This window comes from Chionomys nivalis, chromosome 6, assembly GCF_950005125.1.
Source record: "Chionomys nivalis chromosome 6, mChiNiv1.1, whole genome shotgun sequence".
Taxonomy (NCBI): Eukaryota; Metazoa; Chordata; class Mammalia; order Rodentia; family Cricetidae; genus Chionomys; species Chionomys nivalis.
In genome coordinates this window covers 41,906,434-41,923,696 of record NC_080091.1, presented here as the reverse complement: position 1 = coordinate 41,923,696, position 17,263 = coordinate 41,906,434, and the positions used below count along the sequence as shown (strand labels likewise).

Genomic DNA, 17,263 nt, shown 5'->3' with positions numbered 1-17,263 from the left:
CAGACAACCCTGGCAGAGGCACAGAAGCCCAGAGCTTCTCTTCCCACTGCACCACACAGCCTCTGTCTCGTAGCTACATGCAACCTGGGTACCTGTGCTCCTGAGGGGAGAAGTTACAGAACGGCCCAAAGAATGGACAGAAGCCCTTCCTTCCATAGCCCTTACAGTCCCAGCCTGAACTTGGCAATGGGGCCTCTGCCTCCGCTGGTATCCGAGCCTCTTCTTCTGAGCATGCCAGAGGCCATTGCTCCCAGCTGACTCAGCTTACCACTTCCTCCTTCAGCAAGCACAGCCGCCACTGCCCAGTACCAGGTCCCTCAGCTCTGCCATGACAGCTTGTTTCCAATAAAGACTCTCAGAGGCAGTGAACATAAGGACATTTGGTGGGATCTGGGGAGAGAGGGCGAGTCTGAGAGCTAGTTAAGGAATTTCTGGTTTCAAAGTAGGCTCAGCAGCCCTCATCCACCTGCGGGAGATACCCCAGGCACTGCTAGTGTGGAAGCATCTGAGCAGAAACGGCACCATGGCTTGTCCAATTACCTCTCATTGCCAGAAATAGATCTGAGAAACGCCGGCTCTTTCAGGTAGGAGCCCATGAGCGTCGTGTTCAACAGCAGAGGGGGAAAAAAAGAACCGTGTAATTTCATTAATAATTTTTGCTTACAGGACTATTAAGAAAGAGTGATGGGTGAATTAAAACTCAATCAGGTTATAAAAAATGAAGAGTAAATAATACTTGGGAAGGATGGCTGTGGTGGGAAAAGCCTGCAGAGACCCGCCCATTAAAACACACATTATCCCTTAAACAGAGTCAATGTAGAAATGCAATTCTCTACAGATCAGTAACGCTCATACATTTATTTTCTGCTGGCTGGTTTTGATTTATGGGGTCCTTTCCCAGCTCATTCTCAGCTCCTCTTTAAAGTGCTGGTTTTGTGCCTGTGAAAGGCGGGTGACTGATGAAGGGTTAGGCTCTCAGTCATCTGGCTCCACGGTCCCTGCTGGACCCCAGCAACTTCCCAAGGGCTCGTGGAAGGAGCAAGCAGGGCCTGTCATGGCCCCTTTCATCTGGGACCAGTTCTTGTGAGTAGCAGTTAGGGACGGTGGAAAGGGGACCCAGATTTGGGGAACGTTTCTGGGTGCATCCCCTTGGCAAGCTGAGCCTTTGTGTTTCCATCTGTCTGTCTGTTGGGCTGACATAACAACGTGCCCAGATGCAGCACAGAAGCAGGAGAGTGTCTTGGGTCTCACCTCACTGCTAGGGGGCTGGAAGTTGGAGAACAAAATGATTCTATCAATTCTAGTCTTCATTGGCTACACACAACACTACCTCTGTTTGTCTTAATGGAGCCACTGTTTTGTCTTGGAAAAGGCCTTTCTGGGAATTTAGGACCATTTTACCTTGAAATCTTTTTTTTTTTTTTATTTCAAAGCCTTTTATTTCCATTTTGCATACCAACCACAGTTCCCCTCCTCCAGCTCCCAACCCCCACCTACTCAGAAAGGGTAAGGCTTTCTTTTCCATGGGTAGTCAACAAAGTCTGACATATCAAGTTGAGGCAGGACCAAGCCCCTCCCTGTGTATCAAGGTATCTCTTAATACTTAAGGCTGAACAAGGTATCCCTCCATAGGGAATGGGCTCCAAAAAGCCAGTTCATGCACTAGGGATAAACCCTGGTCCTACTGCCAGTGGCCCCACAGACTTCCCGAGGACACACAACTGTCACCCACATTCAGAGGGTCTAGTTCTCACCTTGAGATCTTAAGTGACACACACAAAGACTCAAGATCACACTCAGGTCTGAGTCAGTAAACTATTTGGGGCACCACTCAGTCTACCCCCATCTAAGAACTGCAGGACTCCAGATATGATACTACTTTGGCCTGGTCAAACTGAAGAGAAGGTCCCCAAAGTTATCCCTGAAGTGAGCATTGGGGTGTAGAGAGGTGCAGGGTGGGGAACAGAGGGAACGAGCTTCAAGTTTGCTGAAAAGAATCTCAAGCTTGGAAGGATGGGCGTGTTCAGGTGAACCGTGCATCTCTCCATCCTCACGTATATATGACTGAGCTTGGGAGCTATGCCCATGTGCATTCAATTGTTTAATCCCCAAATCTTCAGAGTACTTGTGGCAAATACGGGGATTAGACCCCCTGTCCCAGAGAGCCTAGCAAAGATCTTTGATACCTTGAGGAACTGTCATGCTGGCCTGCTTCTCTGAACCATGATGGCATTGGTTTTGCGACTCGGTTCTGCTGAGTTTGACTAGGTAGGGGAGTCAGAGGAACTGTGAAACACAGTCCCACCACCCTCTCAAATCAGAGCTAGTCTCCATCTCTGCAAAGATGACGGAGGCCTCATTTGGTCCTCTTCCAGAATCTATCATAGTGTGACAGGAGCACAGGCGACAGTGTGGCCCTGATTCACAGCCTGGGTTCCAGGCAAAGGCCACAGGGGAGCAGGGCCTGCACTGGAGGCCGCTGTCTAGTGCCGGGGCATCCTGGCTCAGAGTCTGAGGAGGAGACCCTGCTGAGCCTACACTTCAGGATGTCAGTCTGGTCACCGCAGGGACTGATTGTTGCCACCCGGCCCACTGTGGCCTTTCCATCTGGCAAGGGGCACTCTTTCCTCCAACAATGCTGAAAACAGCCAAAAGAGGCTGCGTGGAGGTGAGAGGTCAGGCCGGAAGTCTAGGGCTGTGTAACACTGGCTAAATAAGCCTCCCCCATGATGCTCTGCTTCCCACAGATGGGGGCAACATGTCTCACAGGGACAAGAGCAAGCGAGGTTTAAGAGAGGTGATGCCCATGCAGGGGGCTTAGTAGGACCTCAGTAAGAAGGTGGCATGAGGAGATATGCCTGGCTTTGTTGCAAGAAGATGCATCCCTGATGTCCATGTCTGTCCAGTTTGTGAGCGCAGCTAGAACCTGGTGTCCCAAGCCACATGACCTCCCTGGAAGACGAGCTAGCTATACAGAGGTTGCAGGGGCCTCTTCTACATCTCTCCTTAAACTCCTCTAAGTGACAAGTGTCCACAAGGTGAGTTATGACAGATACCGTGACATATCCCTGGCCCAATTGTGCATCTGGTGCCCCCTAAGACTCTGCCTGGTGGGATGAAGGTTCTTGTTTTGCACCATCTCCTGGCTTCTCTCAGTGAGGAAGGGTGGTAGGCACCAGCAGGCTGGGTCACATGGGCCATTCCTGTTCCGGCTTCTCCCTTCTTCTCATCTCCTGTCCTGTCAGTCAGGAAAGACTGCACTCTGAAGTCCTGGAGGCATATGTGATGGGCTCGGTTCTCGAGAGGGAAGATTGAGGGTCCAGATGTAGGGTATTTCCTGGCACACAGGGGTAGGAGATGTCTGAGGACCGGGCTCTCCTGTTTAAAGCATTTTTATTTTTCCCGTTGACTGGTGTATTTTGGAAGTCCTCTCTTATAAACTGTTACTTTGAAATAGTAAGAAAACAGTAAGGAGTTGCAGCAACAGTCTAGCAGAGTGTCTGCACTCTCTTCCCCGCTGCGCCTTCTCCTGGTGATGGCACTTTATGCAGCCCAGGACCTTGGCAACCAGAAGCCTGACCCTTCACAGAGAGACGCCTCTGGGCCTTGGTGGCTAGAGCCTGCTTCTTGAGTCCTACAGGCTTTTTGTCTCTTTCTTCACTGTTCCTCCAAGAGGCGGAGGGGGCTGGAGCCTGCAGGGCTCTGGAAAAAGCTCCCAATTCTTTCCTCCTCCCCCTCCCTCTGTTTTCCTCCACTTCCTCTCCTCTCCTCAGGTCTCCTCTCTCCTACTTCTCCCTTCCTCCCCTGTCTCCTAACCAGACTCCTAATCATAACTCTAACCCTAATCCAAACTCCGGTCCTAAGCAGTCTAAAGAGTTCATTCCTAACCATATCTTAGCTCCAGCTCTATTGCCTCTGTTTAACTTCAAATCAAACCCAGCCTTGACCCTAGTTCTGGCACAGAACCCTAGACCTTACCCCAAGCCCGACCTTAACTTCTCACCTCAGCAACATACCCACCGTGCACAGGCTACACCTTGCACTCACTTTATCTTCACTGTGACCCCGGGTGACAGAGTGGCGTCATCAGAGAGGAACACATTGTGGGTGCTGCCAGCCAGGGTTCTGACAAGTCCCTGAACGCAGAACCTCCATCAGGAGACATGGGTTATACATGAGGAGGGGACCATACAGCAGTTATTAACCCAGGGACTCGGGCTTAGCTCCTATAGACAACTCAACAGGGACCCTGGGCATCGACAGTACTTTAGGACTTTGGGGGCAGATTTGAGAAAGGCCATGGCCAGAACCAGAGCCTTGTGGGTATTTGGGGTTGGTGCTTTGTTGACCTGACTGAGGTACTCTGATGGAGGTCTCCCAAGTTAGTGAGCCAGCACCTCTGCCTGGCCTTCTACATGACTGGATTGCCCCATCCCCTTTTAAGTATGGTTCCTCCTCCCTAGTAAAATAATGCCCCATTGATTTCTCTTAAATAGAATTGATTCTTCATAGAGGAGGAAAGAGGAATCTTGGGCAGGTAGGTAGCAAGATCTATGCTGCCTGACTGGCTGCCTTATGGCAGAGGGGGTCTGGGCTGTAGGGATCAGAGAGTTTCAAATGGGGTGGAGTGGTTGGTCAGGCTAGGAGAGTCCCAGGGATTAATCCAGAAAACTGATCCTTGCTTGCCATGATCTGACTGTAGCTCTGTGATCTCCTGATGGGCCTGTGATGGACTCTGTCTCTATGTCTTGGCTTCCAGTCTGGGACGGGGAAATGATGATACTGACCCATGAGCTGGGACCAACTGCCTTAAGAGGGTGTTGTCTGCCCACACCTCAGGCTTAGGCTCAGAAAGCCTGGGCTCTTCCAGAGGCTTCCTGCTGCCCTTGCGTCAGCAGTCAAAGCCTGGGCAAGGCTAAGATGGCCACCTAAGGGAAGAGCCAGAGCTTCTTAGGCCATGAGGCAGGACAGACACCACCTCCAGGACTCCTACCTTGGTGTACCCTCACTAGACCGACCTCAGTTACTCCCCAGCAAGCGTGCTTCACAGGTATACCAACAAAATTTGACTTCTCATGTGACTGCTGTCAGGGGAGAAAGGAAGCTAACATTTATTGGGTACCAGCTAAATGCTTTAGTCTAGAGCAGGTCTCCTTTGTCATGGCTGTCAGTGTCACCCGTGGAAAAGAATGTCTTCTCATGTTTGGTAGACCAAACAGACAAGTCATATTCAGAATGAAAGGTTATTGCTGGCCTCATCCATGGAATGACCATACACTGGACGGTTCCCATCTGTTAACACACACACACACACACACACACACACACACACACACACACACGGCACATGCGGCAGAATCGAGCAGCCAGAGAAGGTCCTCCCTGCCAGGTGCAGCCAGATTGTTGCCAGGTGGTCTTAGGCCTGGCAAAGAACACCCCTCTGAGGCTTGCTTGCTAGAGGATGAAGAAATTGGGATCTTGGGAGGAGGCAGCCTGGTGATTTTATTTAAAAACTTTCTTTGGAACATGGGGAAGCCCTGGTTTAAAAGATGCTGAGTACTGGACGTGTCTGGTTGAAGTCTGCACACACCCCCAGGGGCTGCTTGGAAGGTTTTCATGGTCCCTCACTGTGGTCCTTCCTTGTCCCCTGTTTTAATGTAGAAATGGCACGGTATGGTGTTTAAGGACTTCCCACTCATGCCCATCCTCACCCAACCTGTGAGTACCCCTCATGGTGCTCTGTTGATTGCCAGAGGAGAGTGTTCTCTCCCTGCCCGGGGCTAGAGGTGTGCTCTTTCCAGTCTTTAGCTGGAGCTTCCGAGGACATCTGTGTTTCCAGTGGAGGAACATCTGCAGGCTAGCTCCAGATGTGGAGTTGCCAGGTCAGAAGACAAATGGGTTTGAGATTTCTTTAGCTGCTGTGATTGTCCCTTGTAAGAGGGCAGGGCTGCTTATGCCCCCACGACAGCTTGTAGGAGGGTCCTTGAAAGAGACTTATGGATGAACAGGTCTGTCTTTCCCATCCTGCCTGTAGCCTGTCTAAGGTTTTCCTCTGCATCTGGGTGGTAGGTGAGATGACCCCAAGAGAGGACCTTCGAGTAGCTGCGAGATTAGCCTGTGGTTGAGTATGGCATTCCTGGTGAGGGCTCTTGGACTTGGCCAACTCCTCCCCCACTGGGTGGATGGGGACACTGAAGCTCAAGCAGGCCAAGTCACTGAGCGTGGCCTCATAGATACTGAGTCACGGTGTACTGCTGCCTCCAATGCCACCAACCCTTGGGCCTCCAGAGTGACAGCCAGTCTGCTTCATGCTGGAGGGAGGGGTCATTCTGAGGCTGGGGCTCTTGCTCTCTCTCCCCAGCTGTGGCTACCTACTTGGCAGGCTGTGCCATTTGCACAGTAGGCATGCTGTCGTCTACAGAGCATGGCTGTGAACTTCTGTCAGCTTAACTGGGCCGCTCCTAATTCCCTCTGGCTCAGAGGGGCCTCCTGAGAGCCTAGTAGTCCTTGAGCTTCTGATTTTCTGGGTATTTGGGGCCAATGCTCCTTCTGGCTAGTGCAATCAGAATGGTCTCCAGTGTACCCCTCTCCCCAGGGACAGCACTTTACAAGGTGTCACATCTTTGCATAGCCTAAAGGGCAGCAACCTTTTGATGAAGTCACAATGGAGCAGGAACTCCATTATAGAGGCTTGAGTCGAGGTCTTGTCTAGCCTGAACAACCATGGGACCAAAGAATTAAGCTTTAGCAGTGTGGAACCTGGGGGGCATCTCCCGCTGAGGCCCAAGAGAGTCAGGCCTTTCTAGAACAGGATGGAAGGGGGAGGGACTGGGTCAATCTGGCAGAAGCACTTGCTTTCCCAGGAGTCAGGAGCTTGTGGCTTGCTGAAGGATGCAGCCTCTTATAGAATCCCACAGCCTCTCTAGATCATTGTGCACTGACCTGTGTGTGAGCCCCTGCTCCTCTCCGCTGTGTGGCACACATCACATCACATACACCCTGGCCAGTGCCCTGTTTAGAATCTTTAACCCAAATGCAGAGGCAGAGTTGTCGTTGTTGGGGCCTGGGAATGTGGGCACCACAGGTGTGGACGCTGGCTGCCTTTCCCTGTCAGAGTCCTGCCTTCGTCGTTAATGTCACCGTCCTTGTCACTCATCCCCTCATTCAAATCCCAGCAGCATTCTTGCTGTGTGACCCCAGGGACGTGCTTTCGTCTCTGTTCCCCCACTTTGTTCATCTGTGCAGTGAAAGTGGTTACCCCATCTATTCATGGATCTGTGTGGGGTGCATGTCACACACGGAGTGGAGGAGACAAGATTTAGTTATTTAATGGTATTGAAGAGGTTTTCTCACAGTCTGCTCCCCTGCCCTCCCCCATCGGCATCTTCCCTCTCTGGCACCTCCTAGGAGGGCCAGTGCATCACAGCACCGGGAGCTGCAAGTGCAGATCCACCCATGACCTTGGGCTGAGCTTCTGACCCCAAGTAGTGTGTGAGTTCTGATGGGATGGCAGGAAACCCCCCTATCCTGGAGCCCACCTCTACACTCAGGTAGGTTTCGAGTAAGGCAGCGTGAGAATGCCTCCCTGGGAGCTGGCCTTGTTCATCTGAGCTGGTTCTCAGTTGATTAAATAGCTCAACAATTACTAATGTGCCAGCACCTGGCTAGGCTCTGGAGACAGTGTGGGCCAGCGGCGGGTGGAGGTCCTCCCTCTGGGAGCACCCAGCCTGAGGGAAGGTTTCCTGCGGGAAGGAGCACAGACCGGAAGGAGTGACCCCGGCGTGTGAATCATTGCACATGTAGTGTCCCAAGTGATAGTCCTGGTAACGAGATCTTGCCTGTCCCAACCTGGCCTACCAGGGACTGAGCAGTGACAATGAGGATGGAGAGGACCAGGCCTCCAGGGACAGAGGAGCTCTGGTCCCTTCCCATATGAGTGAATAAAACATGAGTACCGGACCAACTTCTGAATGTGCATGGCAGAGGTATGACCTGACCAGGGTCTGCACAGACAAGTAGATCTGGGAAATCTGGAGACTGATCTCACTCCAGGGGGGATGATAACCCAGGCTAGACCACACCAAAGGCAGGCTTTCCTGCTTGGATGGGAGGATTTGATACTGCGTGGGGACTCTGTGGTAAATGGACCACTGACCCTGGCCTTTCACTTTTCTCATGAATTCTGGGGCTGGATTCACAAGGCCTTTTTCCTTCCTCATCTCCCTTCCTGTGGGGAGTCACCCTTTCCCTCCCCTCTGCCTTCCTGGCACTACATGCTATCTGTTGATTGACAGATCAAGCTGGGCCTGAGAATTTGTTGGCTCTCCCTCCCTTTCTTTGTGATTATTTTTGGCTCCGGGAAGGCAAACTGTTTCTGAACCTTTCTCTGCTGGCTGTTCTGAAAGTGTGGGCCTCAGTGGGAGGTGAGGGCTTCCCTGGTTTCCAGTCCTAATGTCACTGAAGAAGCAGCTTGTGCTTCGATGAACAGACAGGTGGAGGCCAAGCTTGGAGGCATTCTTGAGGTCTCTGGGCTGTTCTGCGAAGTACTGGTTCCTTGCCTCACTGTGTTGGATGAAACCTTGGGGTACAGCAGGGACCAGCTCAGTGTCACAGGAGACCCTCCCCTGAGCAGCAATGTTCTGGTGGGCCCCTGCAACATCTTGAGAATAGCTGGTCTGGCAAGCAGATGCTGGCAGAGTGTGAGGAAGGTCTCAGTGGGCTTGCTGACCCATGAGAGTCACTTTGCAAACCCCAGAGCCTCAGTGTCAGGCTATTCAGGAATGAGCTCCATATTGAGGGCTGGGGACTTCTGAATCTGCTTCTGGCCTGACATGGAGGAGCCTGTGCTTGCTTGAGAAGACTCAGGACTGAGACCTGGTTTGACCTCGTAAGCTCAAAGCTGGCTTGGGTTAGTCTCTCAACAGCAATGCTGGCCAGACCGTTCTTCACGGGGCTCCCAGTCCGGTGATCTCAGAACCTCCATAATTGGATGTCATGGGTTTCTTTCAGTGGTTTGGAGTGCCACCAGAATCCTTATGTCCGGTTCTGGGAAGGAGAGGGCACCAGGATTGGGGACAGTGATGAACAGGGAACCCCGGAAAGCCCTGTGCTTGGGCATGATATGTATATGTGTGTTGTGTGTGTATGATGCCAGGTTGGTTTCTTAAATGGGTGTGTCAATCTCCTCAGCAGTAAAAGGAAACAATTGTAATGGCCTCTCCTATGATGTACCAGTCAAAGTCAGATGGGCTCCATGGTCAGAAGAATAAGTACCCAGCACCCTTGAGATAACCGCAAAAAGGAGATCAATTCCTAAGACCCAGAAGATCAGAAGTAAGAAGAGAAACTGGGTGACCGTAAAGGTGACCATTGACCACTGAGGCCTCAAGAAGCTGCTCTTATTTTCTGCTTGGTGGTTCCTGCCATCTAGGCAGGGCTCCTGTGGGCCAGGGGTGTGGACAGCCCCTGTCAAGAAAGCCTCAATGTTCCTGTTTCCTTTCTGTGCGGATCAAAGTACCCACAGCTATGGGGGTTCCACCCATGCTTCAGACTTCTCGTGGGAGGTTTCAGTTGTAGCCAGGACCCCTGAAGGGTGTGTCATAATTCTGAGGTCCTTGAAACCACATCTGATAGAAACTTCTGAATCTGCTTCTGGCCCGACATGGAGGAGCCTGTGCTTGCTTGACAAGACTCAGGACTGAGACCTGGTTTGGCCCGTAGCATGTATGGTTTGGCAAAACATTTGGACTCTGTTTTGGTTTCTCCATCTGAGAGACGGGGCACTGATTAGACCATCTTGGGGGCTCTGCGTGTGAAGGGTTGAGTGAGCCTTGCAACATGGTTACACCCTTGTCGTGGTGTAGACATGTCTGTTGCTATGGCTGTGGGTTCCCTCCACTGCTTTGTTACCATAGCAACATAGTTCAGGAGACTGGGGACATGGAGTTTGGTGGGATCTTAGGTGGTGACTTCTTGGCTGTCTGGCTTTCCCAGACCCAGATCATTGCAGTGGCCTCCTTGTTGCAGCCCCTAGCAAGATGATCCCAGGCCTCTGACTTAGAAGCCCAAACTTCCACTGCGAGTTAAAGGGGGTGGTGGCGCAGGGACTCAGTCCTCCCAAACAAGTTCTGAATGGTCTTCTTCATGGAAGTGGGGGTACAGTCAGAGTTATGAAGACCCCTGTCTGGCATTGCTGTATTGGTTTTTCTGTTGCTTAGGCCCCAGGAACACATTTGTTACACTGTGTACACTGTGCCCACCACTGTCCAGTGTTCACACTTAAACACGGGACAGAGCTAGGAGCTTGGTATAGGGACCATGAGAAGTTGAGCCTAGTGTGGGATTCTGGAAACCTTCTTCAAGTCAGTATGGGGTAGACAGAGATCTGGAGGTCGGTAGAGTGACCAAGACATGGAGCAGTATCTTAGTTACTGTTCTAGTGCTGGGAAGAGACACTATGACCAAGGAAACTTATAAAAGGAAACATTTAATTGGGAACATGCTTACAGTTTCAGAGGGTTAGTCCATAATCATCATAATGAGAAATCTAAGGGCAGGCAGGTGGGTAGGCAGGCGGGCGGGCAGGTAGGTAGGCAGGCATGGTTCTGGAGCAATTGCTGAGAGCTTACATCCTGATCTACAGGCTGGCTGCAGAAACAGAGTGTGCAATTATGAGTCTGAGCCTGGTATGGGCTTTTGAAGCCTCAAAGCCTACCCCCAGTGCCACACCTCCTCCAACAGTGCCGTATCTCCTCATCCTCCTAAACAGTCCACCAGCTGGGGACCAAACAGCCAATATACATGAGCCTATAGAGGTCATAGTCATTCAAATCACCACAGGTGATGTAAGGGCAGAGGGTACCAGGCAAGGCACTTATACGCAGGGCAGAGCTGTATACAAAGGCCTGGTTGGCATGGGTATGGCATGCGGTATAGTCTTGAGTGGGTACTGTCCCCAGTATACAAAGGCCTGGTTGGCATGGGTATGGCATGCGGTATAGTCTTGAGTAGGTACTGTCCCCAGGAGGCATGAGTGGAACCATCCATAGCAATAGAATCTGAGTATGAAGGCGAGAGTTCCGGGAAGACTGTCCACCTCTCCGCTTCTGAGCCTCCAAGGACCTGGTCCCAGAATGGAGGGTGAGCCCCACCTGGTGGCCCAGGCCATGGACCAGGTCAGGGGGTTGATTTCATCCTGGGCATGTGGGTAAAACTGTCTTTGAAGTCCCTTCCAGCTGTCACACTCCAGTTCCTCAGAAGCCCCCTGGGATAGCAGACTGTATGAAATATAAATCAATAGGTTAAGACCACACTTGTCTCCTACCCAGCGAGGCCCTGTCACTCTGCCTACCTCTCTGTCTTTGGAGGATCGTCTCTGACTCGGGCAGGCCGAGTGCTGACGGGAGGAAATCACTTTGTTCAGACAGAGGTAGAGCCAATCTTGCCTTTGTTGACAAGGCTCTGGTTTTCTCTTTAATCATCGCTGCCTCATGGCTGTAAGCCGTCCCAACTCACCGACACCCTCCCCTTCTAGCTCCCCGCTCTAATCATCAGGGAAAAACATACTTGATCAGCCAGTCTCTTGGGACCCATGCCTGGGAAGTTCTGTTCCTGATGAGGGAGGACCAGAGGGGTGGACATGGCCAGTGTGGTAACCCCAAATTAAGGAGGCTAAGGACTTCTACTAGAACCAAGCTTGCCCAGATTCACCTCCCAGGGTTCCCATGACAACGGGAGTGTTAGGTGTTGGTAATATGGACTGGCAGTGAATGAAATGGATTTTGATGTACATGAGAATCCAGCCACTAGCCGAGTAATTGCAAACCAATGTGTCTCCCCCTGGGTTGTATGGCCCGCTTCCCTCCCTCCCTCCCTCCCTCCCTCCCTCCCTCCCTCCCTCCCTCCCTCCCTCCCTCCCTTCTCCTTCCCTCCCTCCCTCCCTTCCTCCTCCCTCCCTCCCTCCCTCCCTCCCTCCTTCCCTCCCTCCTTTCCTTGCTTCCTTGCTTCCTTCTTTCCTTCTTCCCTCTCTCCCTTCTTCCTTCCTCCCTTCCTCCCTCTTCTCTTTCTTTGTCTTATACGCATGGGCTTTGAAGATCGTCTGAGAGCTTTGGAACACATCTTTTTCCATTCTCTGAGCAGTTCTATTTTCTTCACTGCTTGGTCAGGGGCCCCCTGTGTGTTGAGTAGTTTAACAAATAAAAGTGTCTGCTGGTGATTTATGGACCCCTCCGGCTGTCACCCTCACCTTCCAACCCCTGTCATTGCTCTGCAGTCCGCAACCGGGAATGACAGCACAGCCTCAGGGGCCGGCTTCTCTCTAGGTCAGCCACATCAGGCAGCTATTTCCATGGGTTGCAGGGAATACATGGGCACATTGATGTGCACACAGCCCTGCCCTCAGAAGCTTGCCAAATGTGCTTCGTGCTTGTTTGGTTACTTTCTTCGTTGTTGTGGCAAAATACCCCACAAAAGGATCATAGCAGAGGAAGGCTTTGTTTTAGCGCACAGCTGGAGGAGTCCAGTCCATCACGGTGGGGAAGGCACAGCAGCAGGGACATGAGGCAGCTGGTGGCATTTCATCCACAGGAAGGAAGCAGAGAAATGAGTGCTGATGCTCAGCCCACTCGCTCCTTTTTACCTACTCCAGGGCCCAGTCCATGGCTTGGTCTTCCCGCATCAATTAACCCAGTATAGTGCAGCGAACTCCCTGACCAGCAGGAAAGGACGACCACCAGATGAGGATTCTTCCCAAATCATGCTTTATTGGAGCCTCTTGGTTGAAGGGAGAGAGGAAGCGAGGGGCCCTGAGTGCCAAACGGCAGCTGCTTATATAGGGGGTAAGGGAACGTGTCGTGCCTGGATTGGCCGATGCGCGCCTGCCCATGCTCCTGGCCACGGGATTGGCACTAAGCACATCATCGTCACTGCACATACAAGAGGCACGGTTCCACTGCATTGCCTAATATGGAGCTGTCCAGCAAGCGAGGCCGGGGCCAAGCGCCATCTTGTAATGGCGGCCACTCAATCGGCTCCCAGCAGTATAGAAATTCCACCATAGACATGGCCGAACACTTGTCTCCTAGGCGATTCTAGTTGATAGTGTTAATCACCCTGTGGATACTGGGACCAGAGCCTTGCTGAATATATGGCCACAGTTTGGGATTCTCTGAGGCCGAGTTTAATGATTCCCACCGGGTGGCAGCAGGATTGGGATGTCTCCAGAGTCATTCTAAAGGGAAGAAGGAAGTTTCCAAAGCAGAAGCAAGGCCCGTGTCTCAGAGTTGTGATACGCTGCCATCAGGCAGTGTGGTTTGGGGGGCCCAGTGTGGTTTGGGTGGCAAGTGTCACCGCAGTCCTCTCTCAGAACCTTGAAACCAGCTGATGTCTACTTTTTCCTTTCTGTTAACACCACAGGTCATCTTGATCCTGACGAAATACTACCATGCAGACATGGGGAAGGTTCTGGAAAGTTCTCTGTGGCGGTAAGTCAGCCCGATGGGCTTTTCTTTTCCTACACCTGTGGATCTTCGTCTCACAGTCTCCTGGCGGAGGCCGGAGTCCCACCTGGGCTCCTGCAGCTCCCGCACACTAGTGGGCCCCACAGCTATAAAGACACAATGGAGATGTCGAAAGGGGATTAGGACTTTCGTCAGCCGGACAAAGGGCCCTGGCAGACAGACAACTGTTTGAAAGGCTTCTTTCCTGGCTCTTTTCTGTCTGTTGTTTTCTTGGGGCTCTTTTTGCCTCCTCCCGGAGGAGGAGGCTGGCAGCGTGAATCCAGGTCACTGCACAATATTGCTGGCTCTGCTCTGGACTCTCGAGGCAGCTCCCAAGCCCCCCAAAGCTCAGGCTGGCCTCATTGTTAGGGTAGTTTGCTTTCTTTCCGGCTTAGCCAAAGAACTGTAAATAAATAACCCACCCAGGCGGGTATCTATACGTGAAACATGAATTGGGCCCAAGGACATCAGACCATATTTGATGTCTGAGAGGGGCGGAGGGAGGAGGCTGCAGAGACCATTTTGGCCATTATCATCATCAGTTCTGGTCGGAGCGTGAGGACCTCTCGGGCTTCGGGTGGGATCTTTTCTCCCACGGGAATTTACCACTGTAGTCCCTCTTGGTGTGGGATCATTTTGCCTTCTTTGTGTGTTTTTCCGGTAGTGATTAATTCATTTTAATTTGGGTCTGAAAAATACCTGCCAGTTGGGACCATTTGCTTGTTTGAGATAGGGTCTGCATCCTAGGCTAGCCTAGAAACCCATCATGCAGTTTCTTGCCTCTGTGCCCAGAGTGCTGAGACCAGGCCTGCATCCCTGTGCCCGACTCATCAGAAGGACTTGCAAGAAGAGCTGCTTGCACCTGCTTGCTGTGGGTCTTTCTTTAGCTTTGGCTTTGCTTGTACCGCAGGGCTCTGGCACCCTACTTGTCACCTCTCCATGGCATGTTAGGAATGTGTTTCCATGGTGCTGGGGGGGAGGGGGTGCAATGACAGTGTTACCTGGGGTGAACTGCCCAGGTTACTGTAGTGCTAAACCCCCTTGGGTTTTGTCACTGCCCCTCCCCCAGCCTTTCTGCACCAGCTCTCCCAGCCAAGAACTTACCTCCTCACGTATCAATCTGTTCCTGCAATGCTGGGGAAAGCGGTCAGGAACGGGCCATGTTCCTGTGTGGAGGGAAAGCTGTCCTCACGTGATCTTGATGCTCTCAACGTGTCTTGAGGAAGGGAATACTGCTGCAGAATAAATTAGGTGTTAAATTCCAGTGGTGGGACCGGTGAGGTGGCTCAGTGGGTAAAGGCATTTGCCACCAAGCCTGTCAATCTGAGCTCAACCTCTGGAACCACATAGTAGGAGTAGAACTTCTCAAATTGTCCTCTGGCTTCCCGCACATGCACCAGAGCACATGTGTACACGTGTGTGCACATAATGAAAAATGCATAGATGGATGAACATAAGATTCTAGTAGCATCAGCTTCTTTGGGGAGTAGCACTAGAAGCTTGGCTTAGGGGTGTTACCTGGGGAGGGCAAGAGTGAGGGGCACCTTCCTGCCAAGTGGAGTGTCTCATTTTGCTGCCACAAGGATGGAGGGAGTCTCCTTTCTTCTTCTACATCCAATAAAAGTCCCCAGACTTTGGACACCAGCAATCTAGTTACTCTGTTCCCGCCCCCTTGGATACCTTCCCTGGAAATTTCTGGAATGCTTGCTTCCTCCACTCTCAGCTTGGCTAAAGGCGCAGGCAGTGGAACTCTCTGGAACAGTGTCTGGTGTTTGGGTAGTGAGCTGCTTTCGTGGGGCAGTCAGGCTTTTGAAGGCACTTGCTGGGTGTAGGTCCTACTTTGGGACCTCATGGGGTGTGGAGGACAGAGAAGGCTACCTGGGGTCGGGACTCCTGGGTGACAGGCTCCGAATTCTTCAGAAACAGATGGGGGGATCCCAGCGGCCAAACCGCCCCTTTAGAGCTGTGGGCCAGGCAAACTTCCTTTACAGAACCTCTGTTTCTTATCTGTCTGAGGGGATGAAATGGAGGAGAGAGAGGCGGTGAGATGGAAGGAGGTGGCTCCCCAAACATCCCAAGGTTGGTACGTTGTCTAAATTTGGCTTTTCCCCAAAGCAAAGCAACAGATTTAAATTTTCCCCGTCCCTTTCTCATCACGGTCTCTCCACCCAGACGTTTCTCGGCTTGATTAAAAATGCATTCAGAAGGTCTAGTCATTTCCAGAAACTTCCCCCATCCCCTGCGCGGGTGCAGTGACTTTCCGTGTTTAGATTATGCTGCTTTTGTGCTGATGTGCCTGCACGGGCTGAACAGTCTGAGAAGACTGAAGCTCAAGTTTGCATTCCTTCCCCCTCTGCTCGTAAACCAGGCTTCCAGCTGCACATGGCTCTGAGGCCTGCACCACCATTACTTTCCTAGTGAATCAGTTGATTCTGTCTTTGAGCTTCCATCCAGGGAGGACCCAGTGCTCCCAGCTCCTACCTGGGGAGGGTCCAGTGCTCCCAGCTCCCACCTGGGGACGGTCCAGTGCTCCCAGCTCCCACCTGGGGACGGTCCAGTGCTCCTAGCACCAGTCTGACTATTTATCTAAACTTTGCCAGTTTGTCAGTATCCCAGCATCCTCTTGATTCCCGGTGAAGAACAGTTTCCATGCTATTCTGATTACATTTTCTCTTTGGAGTCTTGTCTGCTCTTACCTTGCTCCCTCACTGGGACAGGGCAAGGAGCACTGGGAGGCTGAGAGCATGCCCGTGGGTCCTTCCCTGGGCGCTGCCTATCTGCTGTCTGCATTTGAGGCCTGTGAAATAGATGGTTCAGGTGCCAGTGTCTGGGGAGCAAATATTAAATGGGGTTATTAAAGACACACTTATTGAACACACACCGAGCCTCCCAAGAATTCTCCTGTGTAATCACAATAAATACATTTTTAATGTCAGGCCTGGTATTTACATTCTGGAAATGGCTCTGGGAAATCGAAGTTGAATGCATTTTTAATTGTTCTGTGTTTAATGGACCTCACGTCAGCAGCATCTCCCTCCCGGCTTCCTTGACATCACATCTTCAGCATCTTCTGTCTGCATCCTCCGCCAGTCTTGGGTCCTTTGATCAGTACAGTACAATGGGTTTGGAGAGACATTCCCACCTTAAGATGTGCTGACCAGCACCAGGGAATTGAAGTCACCTGTCTCCTCCTCCCCTGGACTCACAGGCCCTGGCCAAGGCCTCCTCACTCAAGCCAGAGTTGGTATATTCTGTCTATCCTTAAAGCTCTAGGCACAGTGGTTACTGTGCTGCTGGACCAAATGACCACACTGGGACACTTAAAACACCAGCCATGGACTTTCATAGTCCTGGAAGTCAAAGGCTAAAACCATGATGTCACAGGGCAGTTTTTCCTCTGAAGACTAGGAAGGGGGCACTCATTCTATCCCTGTCAGACCCTAGTGACTTGAGTCACTGAGTCCTTACCTCTGTCTTCTGTGTGTGTTCATACGGATGTGTGTATACATGTGTACAGGTACATATGCGTGTGGGTACACACAGTGAAGGTGCATATGTATGTAGGTACACACTGTGCAGGTGCATATGTATGAAGCTACACACTGCCCACAGGTGCATATGCCCCACACACATGCGCCTGTGGAAACAGAGCTCAACCTTCCATGCTATTCCTCTGGAGCCATTCACTTTTGTTTTTAATGCAGATCTCTCACTGATCTGGAGTTGGCCTTGTAGGCTAAGCTAGCTGATGAGCAAGCCAGGAACCC

At 51.7% G+C, this 17,263-nt stretch overlaps 1 protein-coding gene across 3 annotated transcripts in view; it reads left to right on the top strand.

Annotated features, from left to right (window-relative positions):
* The window catches only part of Sorcs2 (sortilin related VPS10 domain containing receptor 2), a 383,934-nt gene that overhangs the window by 153,734 nt on the left and 212,937 nt on the right, over nucleotides 1–17,263 (top strand). For all 3 annotated transcript variants that reach the window (XM_057771883.1, XM_057771882.1, XM_057771881.1), the window contains exon 2: nucleotides 13,414–13,481. In XM_057771883.1, the coding sequence (XP_057627866.1) occupies nucleotides 13,414–13,481 (68 nt within the window). The remainder of the gene's footprint in view (nucleotides 1–13,413; nucleotides 13,482–17,263) is intronic.